The sequence below is a fragment of the Uloborus diversus genome, chromosome 9, assembly GCF_026930045.1.
Source record: "Uloborus diversus isolate 005 chromosome 9, Udiv.v.3.1, whole genome shotgun sequence".
In the NCBI taxonomy this organism is placed as follows: Eukaryota; Metazoa; Arthropoda; class Arachnida; order Araneae; family Uloboridae; genus Uloborus; species Uloborus diversus.
In genome coordinates this window covers 41,859,213-41,881,322 of record NC_072739.1, presented here as the reverse complement: position 1 = coordinate 41,881,322, position 22,110 = coordinate 41,859,213, and the positions used below count along the sequence as shown (strand labels likewise).

The 22,110-nt window shown below is 35.5% G+C and overlaps 1 protein-coding gene across 1 annotated transcript in view; it reads right to left on the bottom strand.

Moving 5' to 3' along the window:
* The window catches only part of LOC129230175 (GTPase-activating protein and VPS9 domain-containing protein 1-like), a 145,680-nt gene that overhangs the window by 20,835 nt on the left and 102,735 nt on the right, over positions 1-22,110 (bottom strand). Inside the window, exon 22 of the mRNA XM_054864577.1 lies at positions 18,413-18,536. Coding sequence (XP_054720552.1) covers positions 18,413-18,536 — 124 coding nt within the window. The remainder of the gene's footprint in view (positions 1-18,412; positions 18,537-22,110) is intronic.

Here is a 22,110-nt window from a genome sequence, read left to right as displayed (position 1 = left end):
ATTAAAATGGCGTAGCGTCCCCTTCCCTTCGTTGTTTGGGCGCCACTCATTGGTTCCCGCGCATCGCCGCGTACCCGGATCTGATCGCTCATTTGCCGATTCATTTTTCCACCCCACTTCACTCTACTTGCTGCTCTCTCTAAGATACACAAGCCCCTCACGAACCCATTCGGGTTTACATATTAGAGTGATATTATACAATTTTCTTATTTACACTTAAATAAATGATTTAATTTATTTAAATTATTATTATATTATAATCACATGTTTGTTTTCATTTATTCTAAAACTTTAGAAAATTTTAATTCAAAATTTAAATTTTATCAAATTCACCAATAAATGCCAGGTGATTCTGATAAAAAACAAAGCAAAAAAAGAAGGTCAAAGAATAAACAAAACAAGGACACATTACCAATAAAATCTTCAGCAGCACTCTTTATCGAGAGAACATCTCAAAGGGGATCTGACACTGCCGACACTGATTCAGAAATTGACCAAATGGCTGAAGACGCTGATAAATCACAACAACAACAGTCCAAAGTGATGACAGACGAAGAAAGAAATAGATTGGACTTAGAAGTATTGGGCTTAAGTGCAAATTTAACTCCTATTGAAAAAACACTTATGGAGGAAATCATAAAAGGAGCTCCTTCTACTTCAAAAAAGGAAGAAGACCCAGTAAAGATAGCACTCAACAAGCAGCTTGACCAAAAGGACTTCCCTACTGTTAAAAATTTGGACGAATTTAACTACTTGCTAAAATCTTTGTATGTTGGTGTTGTTCCAAACTCTCTGTCCACCACCACACCAGGATTAATGGGCAAGGTAAATATTGATTCAAGTGTTTTTATGACTGTTAATGGCAACATTGCAAGTATTCAAGAGAAAACCAGTGTCACTGCCAAGTGGCTCGATGAGTACCTTAAATTAGCTGCTCCAAGAAGACCAGCACTTTGGTTATTAACAAAAGGGTTTGTACAAACAGCTGTGACTGAAATTTTTAAAGAAGACTACAATGACATGGTTGATGCATTTATTAAAAGAGGTAACCAACCAGATTGCTCTGATGAAGATCTATTGTTATATGCCAGAACTTCAAATTTGTTCAGAGAAAGGCTAAACGAAGCTAAAATGTTACCGCTTGTTGAATTTGCTGACCCAGGGAAGACTGTAAGCACTACAATTCCAGTTGTTCCAGAATCTATCCCAACATTACAAGCTATGATGCAGTCCATAATTAAGAAAAGAGGGTTTGGCAATCCTGTAGTTGTAGGACCAAGAACAGGTGCAACACACTTGCCTGCATATAAAGATTGTATTGAATCTGGAGACCCACAAGACTGCTTAATGAGTATTACAAGAAGAAAGAAGAATGGATTTAGCAACTTGCACATTACAATTCCAGATGCTGAAAATCCAGACCGCAAAGGTTATCTCTTACTCTCAACAGCTGCAGTAGAATATGCTAGAATCTATGGACATTTACCAGCAGCATTCCAAGATTCACAAGAAAGAATCTTCGCGACAGCTAGAATCGAAGTAAGAAACATGATGAATGAGCAAGATCAAGCCAAGGAAGCTGGTGCAGTAAAAGTTCAACAATGTGCCAATGTTGACATTATTTTTAACACATATCTTTGGACCAGAGCTACAGGAATTCTTAGTACTGGAGAGCTTACAGCAGCAGCATGGCAAAAATTGAGAAAACTAAATGTTGCTCTATATGTAATTGGACAGCAAACAATTAGCAAAGGGAAAATACTGGGATTTTTAACAAATGCAGGTGAGAAATTTGAAAGCATGACAGATCATGCATGCGGATTTACTAGTAAATACATGCCACCATTTTCATTGACATTAAGAAGAATTGCTGACATGATGGTACCTGTGCATGGTGTCTTTAGTGTTAATGATCTTAGAAGAAGTTTTTTTTACTGTGCTGCTAGTGCTAGATATATTACTCATTTAAAATTTACATCCGCAGATGCTTTATATCAGTGTTTTTCAACCTTTTTCATGACACGACCCCCCTAGTATCAAAAAATATTTCGCGACTCCCCCCCCGACCTTTTTTATTTTATGTATGTTAAAAATATTTAATCCATACAAAAGTTTTAGGCGTTTGCGTTATTAGGATTCGAATATAAATATATAATTAAGTACGTAAAACAGTACAGGTTCCGAGTGCTACCGACAGATGGCACTGGTAGTCCCCCGCGCGAAAGGTCCACAGGTTTCGAGACGTTTCGTTACGCTTCGAGATGATTCTCGCTAGAATGCGCAGGCCTATAAAAGGGGCGGTCGGCTACGGCAGTTGCAGTTGAGTGCATGAGCGCAAAGCAAGTGAAATCGGAAGCAAGACCGCGATACGTGAAAACGATTCGGAAGTGAAACTACGGTGTTATACGGACTGTGTGTAAGATATCAAACACTTGTTTTACGTATTTATTTGTGTTGTTTGTTTTCATTGAAAATGGATAAATTTCTGAAAAGATCATCAGAACTATCAACGTCTAGCGGGAGTAGTGGAATAAAGAAAAAACGTCTTTATGACGAGAATTATTTGAAATTTGGGTTTACTGTGATTGACAATAAACCGCAGTGCGTAATTTGCTTTGAAATTTTGTCAAGAGAAAGCATGAAGCCATCGAAGTTGGTACGCCACCTAAACACAAAACATCCTAATGAAAAAAATAAACCCGTGGAATTTTTTGAGCGAAAATTAAAAGCTCTTGAACATCAAAAAACTGCTATAGGACAAATGTCCAACCTAAATGAGAAAGCGTTGCTTGCTAGTTATCGAGTAGCTTTTCGTGTGGCTAAAGCAGGAAAACCTCACACTATCGCCGAAAATTTGATTTTACCAGCGGCTTTAGATATAGCAGAGATTATGTTTGGCAAGCAAGAGATCGAAAAGCTCAAAAGTATACCTCTCTCTGACAATACTATTCAACGCCGGATAAGCAATATGGCGACTGATGTTCGTGATCAAGTCATAGAAAAAATAAAGAAAAGTTCTTTTGTGTCCTTGCAATTTGATGAATCAACGGATATTGCGGGTTGTGCGCAGTTTGTAGCTTTTGTGCGTTTTGAATCCAATGAAAAATTAATTGAAGAAATACTATTTTGCAAGACACTTCCCACAAATACTACAGGTCAATGCTTGCATGACATATTCATTGAAGCTACGCAAGATATGAATATCGATTGGGCACAAAAATGCATTGCTATTTGTAGTGACGGAGCAAAAGCCATGACTGGTGCGAAGAGTGGATTTATTGCTAGACTGAAAGAACAGATGCCAAACGCTTGTTGGATGCACTGCTTTCTCCATCGCCAAGCTCTTGCAGCCAAAACCTTGCCACAAGAATACAGTCAAGTTCTACATATTATTATTAGTATTGTAAATTCTATTAAAGGAAAAGCGTTGCAGACTCGATTGTTTCGACTCATTTGTGATGATATGGGGGCTCTCCACCGAAATTTGCTTTACCATACAGAGGTTAGGTGGTTATCGAAAGGCAAAGTACTGACCAGAGTTATGGAACTTCGCGCTGAACTATTAGTATATTTACAGCAAGCCAAGTCACATTACTCTGAATTCATTTCTGACCCGGAATTCCTTTTGAAACTGGCTTTTCTTTCGGACTTATTTGAGCATTTAAATAACTTGAATAAAAGTCTTCAAGGGCGGGATGAAAATGTCATTACAGCAAAAGACAAACTCCATGCCTTTATCAAAAAAATTGAATTCTGGTCATCATCTATAAATCAAAACAACTTTGATTCATTTTCGTCGACACAGTCTTTCATTGAAGAAGTCGGAAGCGAGATAAACATCAATTCATATATATCTGGTATGAAAATGGTGTTAGATAATTTGAAGAAAGAATTATGTCATTACTTCTCAGTGCAAGAGATATCGGATAGCACTGGGCAAAGATGGATCTTAAATCCGTTTTTAAATGCAGCTATAAATGAGGCGAATTTAGCAACTAAGCTCAAAGAGAATCTGCTAGAATTATCTGCCGATGGGATGTTACAATTGGAATTCAAGTCTGAAAATTTGGATACCTTTTGGTTAAAAAGAAAAACAGAATACCCAGAATTAACAAACGAGGCTTTGAAGTGTTTGATTCCATTTGCTACCTCGTACTTGTGCGAGTTGACATTTTCATCAATGGCCCAAATAAAAAGTAAACTAAGGAATCGCTTAAATTTGGAAAACGATTTAATACTTAATGTTGCAAAAACGGATCCACGATGGGAGAAATTGATTGAACAAAATCAAGCGCAACCTTCACATTAAAATGAACGAGTACTCGAAGATTTTATTTTTTGGTAATGTGTGATATGTGTAGTATGTTAATGTGTAATGTGTATAAATAACATAACGAGCATCATTTTGTAAACTTTTTTCTTAATATATCTACCTTTTTAAAATTTATTGATTTTTTACTGAGTTCTCGCGACTTTTTTCTTAATATATCTACCTTTTTAAAATTTATTGATTTTTTACTGAGTTCTCGCGACCCCCCTACAAAGGCTTCGCGACCCCCTGGGGGGTCGCGACCCACAGGTTGAAAAACACTGCTTTATATCTACTAACAACCTACTGGAGACTCTTGGAAAGCATTATAGAGTCTGGAAAAGAATCTGAAAATATAAATTCAGCAGAACACTTTTTCCATCAAATGCTTTTGATGAAAGGGACTGAATACACCAACTCAATCAATAAAAAAGGAAACATGTTTGCTGTAACCTTTGTTGCTGCTCCTAAAGTTGACATCTATGAAAATGAAGTTAAATTAGATGATGTTGCTGCCAGTGCTGGGCATAGAAGAAGATATTTTAAAGGACAAGCTGACAAAGCCACTACATTAAAACAAGCTGACATAAAAGCTCCTCCCATCCAAGTGACCATGCCGGGTGGAAGCCAGAAGTAATCAGATAATTAAGTAAAACATTATAGACATTATATTCTTATCAATTATTCAAAATTTGTCTATAATGTTCAAACTTTTATGTTTGCATTTATATTTGTATTTAATTGCATTTATTTAGTTTATATTATAACATTATACTTGGTTATAATATACATTTATCGCATTTAACCGCATTTACTCTTTTAAGACAAATCAAAACAAGCAAATCCAAATTTCACCAAATAAAATAAATAAAATAAAATAAAATGGAATAAATAGACAAATAACAAAATTATAATTAAATTTAAAATTTAAAATTAAATAAATCAAAATAAAAAACATAAACAATAAACAATTATTAATTAAATCAGTTCTTATTATGAGTCAGAATGGATAATAGGGGCTGATGAATCTATTTCTGCGGCTCCGGTTTTTGTTCTACGATGGCGATAATGAAGCATCGGTGCACGGCGTCAGGGGACGGCCGTTGCTCACCGCGAAATTGTTAAGACCTCAACATGAGGTGAAAGTCTTATTTTTTTTATATATGTTTTAAAGTATAATAATCAAGATCGTTACTTCGTCGCAGCCGAAGATGAGAGCATAGAAGATCCATCACCTGTTTGTATGATGGCGTCCGATGGCGGCACGCAGAGTGCACCGGAATCGTCCCCTTAAGTAACTACCCTTTCGATGATCTACATAGCATGAGGTGACGGCATGGATCCGCAATTACCTTGAAAGTATCCTGATTCCTTTTTAAGCGTGTGACGAGCTCAACATTGTCACCATGGAGATTACAGCCTGCACCATTTTCGTCTCAACGTACATCGGCCTGCAACGGGCATTTTAGCCATAAGCCATCCCTAAATAACACCCCACCATCTTCATAGCGAACTGTCCGTCCTCCGTCCATTTCAATTTAAATATTTCACCACCCTCCGCGAGAACTCTACGTTTTTTTTTTTGACCTTTAACGAACTTTGCAACCCCTGCCAGCTCCGCCTTTTCTTTTTTGAACTCTTATGTCTGTATTCCTCGCATTTTTTTTACTAAGAGAAATGTTCTGGTGATCACCACGCCTAGTGCCTATCTTCGTGTCTGCTTAGAAGTTAACATTGAATAAAGAATGTATGGTAATGAATTTTGTGCTTCCTATCGTCAACAAACACACCACCCCCGGGTAAGTCTCTTTTAAATTTTGGTTCTTTGGCATTCAAGGCAGTCGTTGGTCTGTGGTTATGCGCGGCTGCGATGCTTCCACTTCCACGGCCTAAAATTGTTATCTATTTGGTTTTCGAATCACTTTGCAAAATTAATCGCGCGCATCATGACATTTTGTAAACTTCTCGTCAAGCAGCGAGAGGGATTCATGTGGAAACAAACCCAGATTTGAAAGATGACAAAGTAATAGAAGTTTGGGTTTCATATGACAGTACTGGCCCTAATGTGGCCAGAAATCCCTAAATGGCATTGTCATAGAAATAGTGACGGGTTTGGTCATAGACTTTGAAATTATATCGAAGTTTTGCCATGAATGCAAAGCAGCTGAGAACTTAGGACAAGTAACTCCAGAATAACAAATCTGGTATGAAGCACAGAAGAATGAATGTCAGAAAAATTTCAGTGTATCGTCAAATAGCGTGGAAATGCATGCAGCATTAATTATGTAGAGGCATTCCACTGAAACTTCCCATCTGCGGCATACAGCCATGCTCTCCGATGGGGATTCTAGCACTTTCGATGCTCTGAATGAGGCTAAAATATACGGTTCAGACATAAGAATTGAAAAAGAAGAATCTCTGAATCATGTTGCTAAATGAGTAGGCAAAGGTCTTCGTAGTAAAGTTAAAGAGTGAAAAGTAAAAGGTTTTACTCTTGGTGGAAAAAAAGAATGGCAGTTTAAAGGAAGAGACAATCGTGAAGTTACATGGGTTCTATCGAAAAGCAGGCGAAGACAATGCTCTAGATGTAGGAAAAATGAAAACAGCAATTTATGCTACATTGTGCCACTGCATGTTTTTGAACGGACCAAAAACCGCAACATAGTAAGCGTTCCTCTGGAGCTTCTACCAATGTGCAACACTCTGCAGAAGCACTTGTGAGTCGTGAGTTATTAAATTGATCTCTCTCTCACACACAGGCATGAGTTTTTCATATAATTCTACAAGTAATGGGGCCCAGGGTAGCTTGTAAAGTGCATAAGGGGAACAAACAATTTTTAATTTTGAGAAATTTTCATAATTAAAATAACTTTGTACCTATCTGGTAATTGCTAGGCTTAATGAAAAAATGCTCAAAGATTGTTCTAAGTACAAATCCTTTTAAATCTATTTGTCGAGTAAAATTTTTGGCGTGTAGCTTTGAGAAATATTTAATTTCAGATAAAATTTTAAAAATAAATATTTAGTTTATGTAATATTGTAAAATTAACAATTCCTAAAGCAAAAACTCCTGGAGGGGAAAGCTTGACACACAAACAATTGATAGGTAGGGTAAATAATTTAGATTAGAAATTTGCTATGAAGATGCACTTTATTAAAAAGGATCTATGGGATTGAAGGAACCCATTGTGATGAAGTAAAAGATAACAAAACCTTATTCTTTATACTATTTTGAATGACATAAGGGAATTGATTAGTGATACAGCAGCATGGGATATATTGGCTGAGACATATGATGATAAAGGAATTACTAGAAAAGTTTCTGTAATTAAAGAATTGTTCAATACTCGAATTACAGACAGTAGGGATATGTCCAGATATCCACATAAAATAATTTCAGCATATCAACAATTAAACTCTACAGGTAGCAAACCTGTTAAAGAGTTTGTTGCCGGAATAATTATTCTGGTCAACTTGCCTGACCCGTTTGACCCACTGATTACGGGCTTAAAGAATTGCGGGGAAGCAATTACAGTTGATAATGTAAGAACCCTTCTAATGGCTGACGATTCTAAATTTTTTTGATGAGGGCAGGGATAAAGCATTTGTGCATGAAAAAATTAAGGGAAAAGGGTCCTTTTAGGGTAAGTGCTTCAAATGCAATTCATTTGGACATGAAAGTGTTGACTGTAACTGGCCGCCATGTCAAAAGGGTGGATCAGGAGAAAAATTTGGGAAAAGAAATTTGCACGTAAAAAGGAAGCTTATGTTGCAGCGTAGAAAATAAGCGGTATTGCATCTCAATTTGCTATTCAAAATGTACGAAATGCAATACAATATCATAAATTGCATCGCAACTTTTGCAATGCAAAAAAAAAAAAAAAAATACTGAATATTTTTTAAGAGCAAAGTTTAAATTTTTTTTCCTTTGAAATTATATTTTTTGTATACTGTGCCCTCACAAGCATTAGTTCATTCCTCCCTCCCCCCTTTTCCCAGCCAAACGTGAATGATCTTTGTCTCAAGGCTATGGCGCCCAAGGTATGCAAGATGGTTTTCGTGGAACGAGAAAATGCTGAATCACCCGGTTTGGAGGGAGGTCCGATCACAAAGGAGCGCTCATGGTCAGAGCGGGACAAGGTCACCACCGCTGTAGAACAAGAGCAGAGCATGCATAGTTGCTTTGCTCCTCTCATATCACATGACCTTTCTGCCCTTTCTCGCGCCTCTCCCTTCAAGTAGAGTGCTTGCTAGAGTATTTGTCCACGTGCTTTTCCTAGTAGCAGAGTTAGATCTGTGTTTTTTGATCGGCACGTAGCATTTTTACGATCTGTGTTCCTTAGAAAGTAAAAATGTCTACTGGCACATATGTTAAAATCTCCACTATTAAAAAATGGATCAGTGAACTGGATTAGAATAAGAAATGGTTGGACTTCGTTTAAAACAATAATAAATTATCGATGAAGACTGTGTTTTGCAAAATTTGCCGTGACTATGTAAAATCATTGCAGACAATGAGAAATTTCAGTAGCTCGTTTATTGTTGGTCTGTCTGGTAAAACTGAAGAAATATAGCGTGCAAAAGCATCTGAAATCTGAGATGCATCAGGCAAGTACTTCCAAGTGTGAAAAAGCTGTGCTGTCGTTGAATGATTTTTACAAGAACACTCCCATTGGACAGTCTATGGCTAGCAGTTGTAGCCACAGCTACTAATACACATCCGAAAAAATTAGTAGATATATCATATGTGATAGCTAAGGAAGAATTTTTTTTTTAAATATCATAAACTTGTGGAATTTGAGCTGCGACATGGTGTTGATTTGGGCCAAACTTATCACCACAAAAATGCATGCATTGAATTCAACAAGAGCAACAAGTGCTGAAAGATAATCTGGTGAATGAGTTACAGAAAACGCAATATTTCTCTGTATTTAATGACAGTAGTACAGACGTAAGTGTTCTCGAACATGAAATTGTCTACATTATGTATTTGAATGATGAAGGGGATGTTAAATTTAGCTTTTTGAACATTTCCAAAATCCAGAGTGCTGATGCATTGGGTATTAAAAATTTATTGATAGAATCATTTACCAAATATGGCATTACAGATTTTGAACAGAAACTAATAGCTTTTCTTGCTGATGTAGCAAGTGTTAATATGGGTCAACATGGTGGTGTTGCAGCACTGCTCAAAAAAACCTGTCCTTGGTTAGTTGTCCATTGCTTAGAATTAACCATGAAGAAGTTCATGCTCTAAACTTATTTTGAATCTGTAGCAAGATTCATGGAAGAGTTGCAGAAACATTACGAAAAAAGTGCCAAACCAATTCATCAGTTCAAGGAATTGGCCGAACCTCTTCAAAAAAACATATCTAATGTAGCTGCTTTGAGAGTTTACAGCACTAGGTGGATTGGACATACAATAAGAGCTGTAGACGTTTTACTTTGCAACTATGTAGTAATTGTGACTCAAATTGAAACCATAGTTACTGATCCAAGTTTCAGAATGAAAAAGAGGGAGAGCTAAAATGGTTGGTGTATTGAACAAGATCAAGAGCGTTAAATTTGTGTGCTGGTAATTGTTGCTTCACGATGTGTTACATCCGCTTTCTGAATTATCTTCAGTACTTCAGACTGATGATGTAGATACTCTTATGTTTTTGAATGCCCTTGAGGAATTTTACGACTCTGTTAAGCATTTACAGGACGAAAAATTTTCTTAGGAACTTATTGCAATTAGAAAATTCAAGTGATGAAGGAAAAAAAAATTTGTGGTATAGAGTTTGTGCACAATGGTATGTATAATGAAAGTTTTAGCAATAATTGTGAAAATGTACTAAGCAATTTGCAGAAATGTGTGTACAGCAAATAAGGTGACATACAAGAATGCCCAGTTTTTCGTGCTGTTAGACTGTTGGAACCAAAATTGTGGCCCAAAGATAAAGCTGAACTTACAAATTTTGGGTGCGAGGATTTGAAAGCCGTTATTGAACATCTCAACTAGGTACTACAAACCAAAAGTATTGAAGAACAAAATATTATCAATGAATGGAACTTTCAAAATATTTTGGCTCTGAAATCTGCAGCCCTTAACAAAAAATATGTTGTGGAAGTGTTTGAAAAAGAATTATTGCAGTGAATTTTTGTCCCTATGTTGCATCATAGATATTTTTCGGCTACTTCCAGTTTCAAATGTGAAAGTAGAAAGGGCATTTTCTGCAGTGAAACAAATTAAAACTGAAAAAATCACTAGATGGACTACACCAGTACGGAAAGAGCTGATACCTGGAATAGACAGTGCCTTCAGAGGCTAATATTTCTTAAAATTAAAATGAAATAATTGTGTTTATACCAGGAATAGTGACATATTTTTATTAATTTATGTAGATGACATTTTAATTTTTGGAAAAAAAAATGGAACTAACTATTCACAAGACTTGTCCAGGCAATACAATGTTGAAGATTTAGGCAGAACCAGAAAACTATTAATGGCAGAAATTTAAAAAACCAAAAGTGGATTTTTATTCATCAAACATTAAAATGGTTTGCGAAATTTTCGACATATGTACCCATATTTGACCCACTCAATTGCGAAAGGTACAATCTTATCTAAGAGTGATGGTCCAAAAATAAAAGCAAATCGCCTATATTCTGGCATACAAGGAGTGAAAGACAGATTTTGTACAGAAAACATGATCATTGAAGAATGGTTTTCAGCTTAGGATCTGTTCATGAAGATAACAGCTTTTGAAAAACGTCATGAACCGGTAAGAAAACTAGATCTCCATTTTTATATAAAGGACATAGAAAATTTGTCAAAGGTATACTGATATTTATCATTTATTGCCCTAATTTCGGGTAGATAAGCCATGGCTTATACGTGTTTTAAAATTAAAATTTAACATCTATGGCGTATCTAAAAAAATTTTTTCCCTCACCCTACTTTCTTAAAGACTTCCATGCTTGCACAATTGAGCAGGGAAAAAAAAGCATTCAAAAACGCCAATCAAAGAGATCTCAAATCGCACTTTCAAACAGATTTGCTCTGAATTTACTCCCCTAACTGAGGTGCGCTTCCATAGGATTTCGCCCTTGTTATTCTTTCCAATGCTGCCAGATGTGTGATGATATAATACATTTCACAAAGCACTAAAGTGGAAGAATCGCTAATTTATTATTAATACTTTAATACTGTTGATTGAAGATGCAGCTTTTGAAAACATTATTTTGAATTATGTTTTTAAATATTTTAATCATGATGAAATAAAAAAAAGTTCAGCAATTTTTTGGATGTAACAATTATGACACGTTGATTTGAAATTTTTTTAGTTTGGAATGAAGTTACAATTTTACTATTATTATTACCGTTATTATTATTATTATTACTAAGTTTGTTTTTTCATCCAACCAAACAAAGATGTAATCTAGTACCACAAGTTATTTGCATAACCATAGCGTTTTTTCAACCTTTTCTTTTTTCACGCACGAGATTTACTGCATTATTATTCTATCATTCTTGCTTTGTCTACTAGTACTACCTTGGTTATTTTTTCTCTGGGATTGTTTATGATGGCTCCTATTCAAAGGAAAAGCTACACAGCTGCTTTCAAGCTCTCGGCTGTGAAGAGAGCGCTAGAAATTGGGAATAGCGCTGCCGCTAGAGAATTTCAAAACGACGAAAGACGCATCCGGCGCTGGAAATCCGAGCAGGGCGAGCTCGAAAAAATGCCGAAGACGAAAAGGTCTCGTCGGACGGGCGTTGTAGCTTGGCCTGCTTTAGAGGAAAATCTTGCCAAATGGACCTTGGAGCAACATGAGAAAGGGTTGCCTGTGTCCACCGTGAGAATTAGGACGCAGGCAAAGTTCATTGCTGCTGGCATGGGGTTTACGAACTTCGTCGAGGCCCCCATTTGGTGCTTCCGGTTTATGAAAAGGAAAAGACTTTCTGTGCGGGCTAAAACCACTGTTGGGCAAAAGCTTCCTTCAGATTGGATGGAAAAGAAGGAAGCTTTTTTGACTTTCACGAAAAAGAAAATTTAAGACATGAAGTTGTATGGCGGGCAGATCATTAATATGGACAAAGTGCCCCTCACATTTGACTGCCCTCCAAGTAGAACTGTACATGGTACAGGTGAAAGAACTGTTTCCGTGTTGACAACAGGGAATGAAAAATCGTCATTCCCTTGTGTTCTAAGTTGCTCTGCTGACCGAGAAAAGTTTTCTCCGTTAGTCATCTTCAAAAGAAAAACTATCCCTAAAGGAAACTTCCCTAAGAAGGTAGCCCCAACGCAAAGGGCTGAATGTGTGAAGAAATGATGCTCCTTTGGCTGGTGGCAGTCTACCGGAAGAGAAAGGGCACTTTTTTTCGCTCCCAAGGCCTCATTGTGTTATATCAAATGCGCTCGCATTTAGTTCTGGCAGTGAAGTCGGAAGTTAAAAAAATGAGCTCTGAATTGTCGGTGATCCCAGGTGGGCTCACCAAAGTCCTGCAACCACTTGACATAACTGTAAATCGGGTGTTCAAATGTGAATAGCGTAAAAAGTGGGAGGAGTGGATGCGCAGCGGAATCCACTCCTACACCGCAGCAGGAAGAATGAGAAAAGCGTCGTGTGAGGAGGTGGCCCAGTGGGTGCATGACACCTGGCAAGCTGTCCGGTAGGGTGGGTCGAAAAAAACTTTTTTTTTAAATTCGAAACGCTTTAGTGCGGAAAAGTTGCCAATTGCGATAAGAATTAAAAGCACACCAAATAGAACAAAATCGGATAACATCTTCCGGTCGCGCAACGAACTTGAATGTCATAAAAAATTGCTAAAATCGATCTATTTTGTCATTTTTTTCTATCATTTAAAAATTTAATAAAAAGCAAGCTTTAGTTTTCCACGTTCGGATTAAGGTTTAAATAACTCAAATAAATTATAATTTAACCAATTTACAAATATTATCCGCTCGCGCAATATCTTAGAAAAAAGTTATCTTTACAAAGACTTCACTTTTTGAGGGGCAACTCTGAATTCGTTTTCTAAAACTAAACGAACACGAACACTATTTAAACGGTTAAAACTAGACTGAAGTAGTTGAAACCGGTTTAAACTAGAATGAAGTAGATTTCACTGCCCTTCCCTCCCTCATCTATCGCCTGTTCCTGCTCACACATTTCGCTGTGAGCGTTGCGTACCGTTGAGTTCGTTGCACGACCGGAAGATGTTATCCGATTTTGTTCTATTTGGTGTGCTTTTAATTCTTATCGCAATTGGCAACTTTTCCGCACTAAAGCGTTCGAATTAAAGCGTTTCGAATTTCGTCTTCACAGCATTTCGCTGAGTTTTTCAGATCAAACATTGTGTTGCTTCGCAGATTTTTATTACATAATAATGAATGAATCGTAAAATATACTCACACTCACTAGGAGTGTGATTGCAAACTCCCGACGAGAGTTTTGTTGCCCTATATTTGGTGAGCCTCGAAGTCTCAATCAAAATAAGCTGCCGACATACGAATGTGTTCTTAAGTGCTGCTTTGAAGAGAGATACATTTTATCACTTGTGACAAAAAACAAATGCGTAAGTTTCGCCAAAGTAGCCTCTACTGTTGCGGGACACGTGAAATGTTTGTATGATAAAGCATCGATTCCAGCATTATCTGACTGTCGAATTGTAAAGATGATCAATGCGTATCACGACTCCTATACCAACTTAATGAAGTCTTACAAGCGTGACAAAGACAAGCCTGCATTTAAATCCAGACTAGAAGATTTTAAATTGAAAGCTCAGTCACTTTTTGATGTCTCTGCATGTAAATGCACAATGACAGTGAACTGTACATGCAAAAAAAAACACCGGATGCATGTCAATGTGCAATTTCAATCCAATGCTCCTGTGAGAAATCTAAGAAAATTCCTGTTCTTGAGTTGAAGTTCATGTATCTTCAAAGGCATTACAATATCGGAATGATCGGACCTATTGATAAGAAGGTTACAAAGCAACTGAATATCAGGGCTGAGAGGAACGCCCGCGATTTTAAACGAGTAGTGAGTGGAGATAAAATTTCTAACATACGCGAATATTCTACAATTGAAGAGCAAAAACACAGTTCCAGTGAGGACTCATGTGCAGATGATGAATACATACTACCAAGTACATCTACTACAAAGCCAAAATCGCAGATGAGAGTTAAACTCAGCGCAACAGCACTAAATAGCGATCGGTTTGGAGTTTCTGATCGAGCTACAGCAGCCATAGCATCCAGTGCTCTTCAAGACGTCGGGATGATAACTAAAACTGACTCTTCATTTGTGGTTGATAAGTGTAAAATAAGAAGAGACAAAAGTCGCATTAGAACAGATTTACAAAGTGAATTTATACCTCCTGAAGAAAGTTGGGGTCTTTTCTTTGACGGACGAAAAGATGATACTTTGGTTCTTGAAAAGTTGAATGCGAAGCAATTTCGTAGAGAGCTGAAAGAAGAACACTATTCTCTTATCATGGAACCAGGATCAACTTATATAGGACATATATCTCCTTCCTCAAGTTCATCGAATGATATAATGCAAAGCATTATTCGCTGTTTGTCTGAGCTTTCAATGCCATTAGAAAAGCTCGAAGTAATAGGCTGTGATGGCACTGTAACCAATACTGGTTGGAAGACTGGCGTCATCTCTCGCCTAGAAAACTTCATAGGACGTCCAGTTCAATGGAGCATATGCCTTCTGCATTTTAATGAGCTTCCTTTTCGCCACATTTTTCAACATATTGACGGTCAAACATCAGGACCTAAATCTTTTAGTGGACAAATAGGACAGCAACTCACTTGCTGTGAAAAACTTCCGATTGCCCTTTATGAACCCATAGACTGTTTGATTCCTGATATAGACAAAAAGAGTTTAAGTAAAGACCAACAGTATTTGTTAGAAATTGCAAATGCAATCACCGAGGGAAAATGTCCGGAAGATTTAGCAAATCGGACTCCTGGTCCGTTGTCCCACTCCAGATGGCTAACTGTGGCCAACAGAATCCTTAGGTTGTATATAAGTTCTGCAGAGCCATCAGAAAACTTAAAAGAAATAGTTTGCTTCATCTTGAAATCATATATGCCTGTGTGGTTCGCCGTTAAAAAAAGCAAGTATTTTACTGATGGACCAAAACACGTCTTCCAAGCGATTCAAACATCAAGATATTTATCCAAAGAGTTACTGCAAGTTGTTGATCCAGTCATACAACGAAACGCATTTTTCGCACATCCAGAAAATCTTCTGTTAGCAATGCTAGTGGATGAAAGAAAACATATTCGCGAGCTGGGTTACAGAAGACTTTTAAAAGCAAGACAAAATGTTCTGAAGAAGAAGATTGTCAGAAATTTTGTACCACCGACTATTAACTTCCAAGCAACCGATTACACCGAAATTATTCATTGGAATTCTTGTGTGCTGTATTCCCCTCCAATTCTACGTGACCTTAATGAAGATGACATTAAGTCATTAATTAATTCTGATTCTACGCCCATCAGAGAAATACAAAAGTTCCCCTGTCACACCCAGGCTGTTGAGAGATGCGTCAAACTTGTTACAGAAGCCTCGAAGAAAGTATGTGGGCTTGAAGCTAGAGATGGATTTATCCGTGCAACTCTAAAATCTAGATCAGTTATGCCTATTTTCTCCAAAAAATCAGCCTTTAATGTTAATGTTTAAATGTTAAATATAGAAATACCACACTCAATTATTGGATGGTTGGTTGGGTTGGGTGTGGGTGGAACTCGAAGTGCAACCACCTCCACGTGGTGAGTTCTGGGTCATTTTGTTTCAGCAAAATGGGCGAAGAGTTGCACACACATTGAATTTTGAATTGACACAGTGAATATGGTGAATTTTTGTCTTATTCTAAGACGTTGTGCGAGCGGATAATATTTGATAATTGGTTAAATTATATTTTATTTGAGTTATTTAAACCTTAAACCAAACATGGAAAACTAAAGCTTGCTTTTTATTAAATATTTAAATGATAGAAAAAAAATTACAAAATAGATCGATTTTAACAATTTTTTATGACATTCAAGTTCGTTGCGCGACCGGAAGATGTTATCCGATTTTGTTCTATTTGGTGTGCTTTTAATTCTTATCGCAATTGGCAACTTTTCCGCACTAAAGCGTTTCGAATTAAAAAAAAGTTTTTTTCGACCCACCCTACTGTCCGGGCCTCCACCATAATTTCGGCTTTTGTGAAGTCGAAATCATATCGGATGAAAGAGAACTGAGTGACTCAGAAGGAAGTGACTGTGATGAAAGCAACTTTCAATTAGATGGCAATTTGCTTTCCCTTTTTGATTCTGATATCGACGAATCAGATTTCGAAGGTTTTGATGACGTGTGATTTTAATGTTATTATTTTGTCTTATTTTAATTGTATATGTATGTCTTGATTTTTACTCTTTTATGTTTTAATTAAAAAAAATTAAAGTTTATAACAGAGTTAATTGAATAAGATTTTTAATTTTGATGAAGTTATTTTGTATACAAGGTAAGATTTTAATTTATTTATTATTTAAATTTATATATTGCTGTTTGTGTAGAAAGTAATATAAACAATCAAAAATGATCGTATCTATATACATAAAAGAGAATTTCAGACTAATTGAATGTTGGGGGCGCCATGTTTTGATTTGCTCTCCCGCAGTATATACGATGGGGCAGCTTATCTGATAAACTTTTTTTTAGTTACTAGATTAGTGTACATGCGGCGTATACGATAGGGCGGATTATCTACCCGAAATTATGATAGTTAGAAATTATCGTGAGTTGCCTTTTCCAGATGTTGCTAACATCTTCCTTTCAAAGTACGAAGATATACATATGAGTACTGCTCTTAATTGTTTAATGAATAAAATCTTAGATACTATTGATCAGATACATTCTGTGTAATATTATTTAATATAATGCTGATTTTATGTGACAAGATTTGTAATGATTACGGATGCCAGGAATCATCATTTAGCCCAATACTTACAACATCAAAATTTTATTTGGATAAATCCAGTGTCCTTTCTGGAGTTTGTACAATGAAAGACACTCTCAGCCAAAATTTGGAGAAGAGATGAAGAGATTTTCATTAATTCAAAGCAATGAACGCTACTGCATTGCTAGTTTTAGATCCCAGATTTAAGTTAGTTTTTTCAACAAAATTTGAGCAAAAGACACTGAAGTCAAGTCAAAATTTGTAGCTATAATGAAAAGTAATAGAGCTAAACCAGCTGAATTACCAGAGAAAAATATTTCAAGTTTATTTGTTCCATTACCTAAAGCACAAAATTCTTTGTGGGCTGTTTTCTTGTGGGCAATCTCATTTTATATTTTACAGTATTTTTTAAAAAAAGAAAAGAAAAATTGGGTCTTGTTTATCCAGTTATTCATAAAGTATGATTTACAAGTGTAATATAATTACTTTAATAAGATAAAATAAGTATCAACCCTTTCTAATATGTCAGTGGGAAACTTTTGAATGGTTTTTTCGTGGGTAATTTTGTAGATATCCCTTAGTAAACATTAATTACTGTACACCATTAAAAATGACAAAGCACAGGATAATTAAGTTGACATGTGTTATGGGCAGACTGCATTAAAAATATTCAATAAACATTTATAAACAAATTTAAAGATGTAAAACTTTCAACGCAATCTGACAAACAAGCTCTTTTATAAAGTATTCGGCAGACAGGCTGAATATTTGTTGCATCACTAGTAATGATTAGTGCAAACTTACGGCTGTTATAATTCTAAACAAATTTTTCAGTACTATGAAAATAAAAATTAATTCCCAAACTCAAAAAAAATCCACCATGAAATCTGAAGTAAAGGGGGAAATCCCCCTCTCCCCAGAAATTGAACCCCATTTTAAAATATTTGTGAGCTTAAAATCTTAAATTTGAATAAAAACTTCAGAAAAAACTTAGCCTGTTGAAGATAAATTTCTCTAAATATAATGTTAAGGTCACATTTTATCAATTAAAGTCAACATTAATATTGTTACAACAAATTTAAACTAACAAAACAAAGGAACTCAACAGAATGGATGAATAAATATAAAAAGAAATATAAACATGGTATGTTTCGTACCTTTTCATCAGCAACCACTAATTCTTGGAATTTTTTCACGAAATATTGCAAGTTTCGATCATGTTTTTCTAGGAATATTCTGGCACAAGTCATTACTAGATATTGACTACAAACTTGTTTATCCCTACATAAGAAAAACAAAAGAACTTTATTAATGGAAGAATAAGGCTAAATATTATGAGCACAAGTTTGCAACACTTACTTACAGTCAGACCCCTATTTAACAAACCTGTATTTAACCAAGTTCTTGGTTTAGCGAATTTTTCTTTTTTTCCCGACTAAAGTAAACCTTGAATTAGCAAATTATTTTAACAGCCAATTTTTTTTTTTTTTTTTTTTGAGTTAGGAAATATTCGGTTGTTTTCCAAAGGATACATCCACCTTGTGCAAACAGGATTCATACAGTTGTGGTTGAAAAAATTCCCTGACTTTTCTAGGTTTTCCAGGTTGTTTTTTTTAATAAAATTCCAGGTTACTAGCTTCATTCAAAATTAAATAACAATATTTTCAAAATAATTAAAATTGTTTACGTTAGCAACGAGCAAGAACTGAAACTTTGTCCCCTTAGATTAAAAAAAAAATCTTGGAATTTTTCTTTTTTTTCTCTCAAAATTAGGGGTTTTTTTAAAACATTTTGTTCAAAATTGTTTTCATTTGCTTACTACTTGTTGAAAACAAAATATTTTCAACTTATTTTTAGCATTTCTTCAATGCCAAGTGTCATCCGTAATGTTAGAGTTTTGCTGTAATTGTTGGTTTACAATAGTACTTCTTTTAATTTTCTTATTAGTATACAGGGTCTATTCCAAAAGTAAACCAATTATTTTTTTTTTAAAGTAATTTATTGAACATATTTGCACAAACACTTATTCTTCAAAGTAATGTCCTTGGGTCTCTACACATTTTTTCAGGCGTTTCTGCCATGACTGGTAAGCGTTTTCGGAGATCTCTCCTAAGGTCCTCGTCATGGTTGATTGGATATCTTCTATATATGAAAAACAGGTTCCTTTCAGGTCCACCTTAATACGAGGGAACAAAATAAAGCCTGCTGGGGTGACATCAGGACTATAGGAAGAGGGTGAGACGACGTTTTCACGTAGTCTTTAGTCAAGACCTCGCGGACTCGCAGTCCTTTGTGGCACAGCGCTTTGGCATGAAACTTGTTCATCAGCAACCATCTTGATACTCAATCGACGGTTAAAATCCAACAACTGATGAACACGAGCCACATTGTTGTTGGTTTTGCTGGTTGACGGCCGCCCAGAGTGATGTTCATCTTGGAGCTCTTCCCGGCCCTCTTTAAAGGTCTTTAACTACCTCAAAACTTATGAGTGGGACTGAGAAGAGTCCCCGTAAGCCTCACGAATCATTTTGTTCATCTCCTCAAGAGATTTTGATGGTTTGGCAACAAAACTTAATTGAAAACCATTTTTTTCTGTGACATGGTCGGTGCCCAGAGGTTAACATTAACTGACGTCCGGCCATTTCCACAGCTCGAAGAACACGGAGAGCGGTTTTCTGGAAAACCTTAGGGTACCTACTTAACTCAAATAGTTCGATTCCACTCCGACAAAAAAAAAAAGAGGCGTGGGAAATTCAATTGCATTACTTTCGAAATACACCTTGTATAACACAAAACATATTGAGCAAAATATAAAGCTATTTTTCAGTATAAATAAGATAACTTGTTGCATTGATCTGCATACCATATAACGCAAAATAACATAAATCAACATCCGCCAACGATAGACCAATGATAATAATCAGTATTTTTTTCTCTTTTGCATATTAAAGGATGCTTATGAGCCATTCCATTTCAGATCAGGCAGGGTCTGTCACATGACCATCACCGATTTTTTTGAAAAAATTACAGTAGTTACAACTAAGGGACATATAAAATATCCCAAAAGGATTTTGCAAGAAAATTTTTTTTTCTTCAGTCACAGGCTATTAAAATTCTGCACAAAATCCGCCATTTTGGAAAAAACCGGCAAAACAATCCATTTAAAAGACACTATTTCAAAAGTATTTAACCTATTTGGATAATTCTTTTTTCTAAAAATAAATGAGGACCCATATATCCTCTAGGCATCGTTTTTGAAAGTTTAGTTAGGTTTTTGGATAAAGAAAGAAATTCATTTTTGCGACGAAAAAACTGCATTTTTACCGATTTTATGATTTTTTTTCTCCATGAAAAAATTTTTTTTACTAAACAAAGATGGCAGTCTAAAGCCCTTTTATGATAGTTTCATAACATATTTTATTATAATCCTTAGATCCATACAGCCTCGGAAATAAAATTTCAAATTTTGAAAATTTTCAAAAATTAGCGATTTTTGAAGTGATTTTACTCAAAAAACCCATTTTTTAAAAATCTAAAAATTGGCTCATTTGATCCCCATATAATGCTTAACAAGTGGATAGACACTGCATCCCGTATTTTTTCCCATAAAATGTTTTATGATTTTTTGAAAGTGACCTTATCGCCCATGGCATGCATGTAAAATAAAAATTTCTAGTAATTTCAGTCATTGAAATTCTGATTATATTGATGCCTAATAGCTACAATAATGGTGCGCTTTATCAGCAACAAATAAAATTTTACTGACTTTTAATAATATGGCAGTAACAAACCGCTTCTGATGGCCCAGTCAATTCGTATTTTTGAACTTCATTATATAAATATATTTTTCTGCTGATCAGCGCCTGATTGTTATGGGAGCTGAGCTCCCATACTTCCTTATTTGTTTCACTCAAATTTTTGACCGAATTCAGGCCACTTAAGCATTAGAATAAGTTCTGAAGACTATAGCTCCTGCACATATTTTATTAGAAATTGGATCCCCGGCTATAATAGTTACTTTTGGTGAGATCTGTTTGATTACTTCAACTTACAACCATGTTCAATTGATTACTTCTCTCATAAAACAGGTGGGCTTTTTAAATTCTTAAACTACATGTGAGTTTTGCGGCTTGAATTTAGTATACATATTCTTACATATAAAATTAACCATACGAGGTCGGATCCAAAAATTATGTGACAACATTCGCCAATGACAACCAAAGCACTAAATTAAAATTAATCATTTTAAATGCATTGTATTGTTCTTCCCTTTGATGGTTTCTCCTGTTACATAATTGAGTTGTAGAGAAAGAGAATTGAAAGAGAAAAAATATTATTTGTTGCTGCATATGAAAGTAACGGTGAATGCATAACTTTGGAGACAAAATAAACTAATACTCAAAGAAAAAAGGAAAGATTTTAGCTGATACTGATAAAGTACATCATTATCGTAGCTATTAGTCATTAATATAATCACCAAAGGCTCTTCTATAATTACACACAGAGTCTTACAAAAAGACGAATTGACTGGGTCATCAAAAGCGGTTTGCTACTGATATATTATTAAAAGTCAGTAAGATTTTAGTTGTTCCTGATAAAGTGCACCATTATTGTAGCTATTAGGCATTAATATAATCAGAATTTCAGTGACTGAAATTATTAGACATTTTTAATTTACAAGCATGCAATGAGCGATTAAGTCACTTTCAAAAAATCATAAACCATTTTATGGGAAAAAATACGGGATGCGGTGTCTATCCACTTGTTAAGCATTATATGGGGTTCAAATGAGCCAATTTTTAGAATTAAAAAAAAAATTTTTTTTGAGAAAAAACACTTCAAAAATCGCTAATTC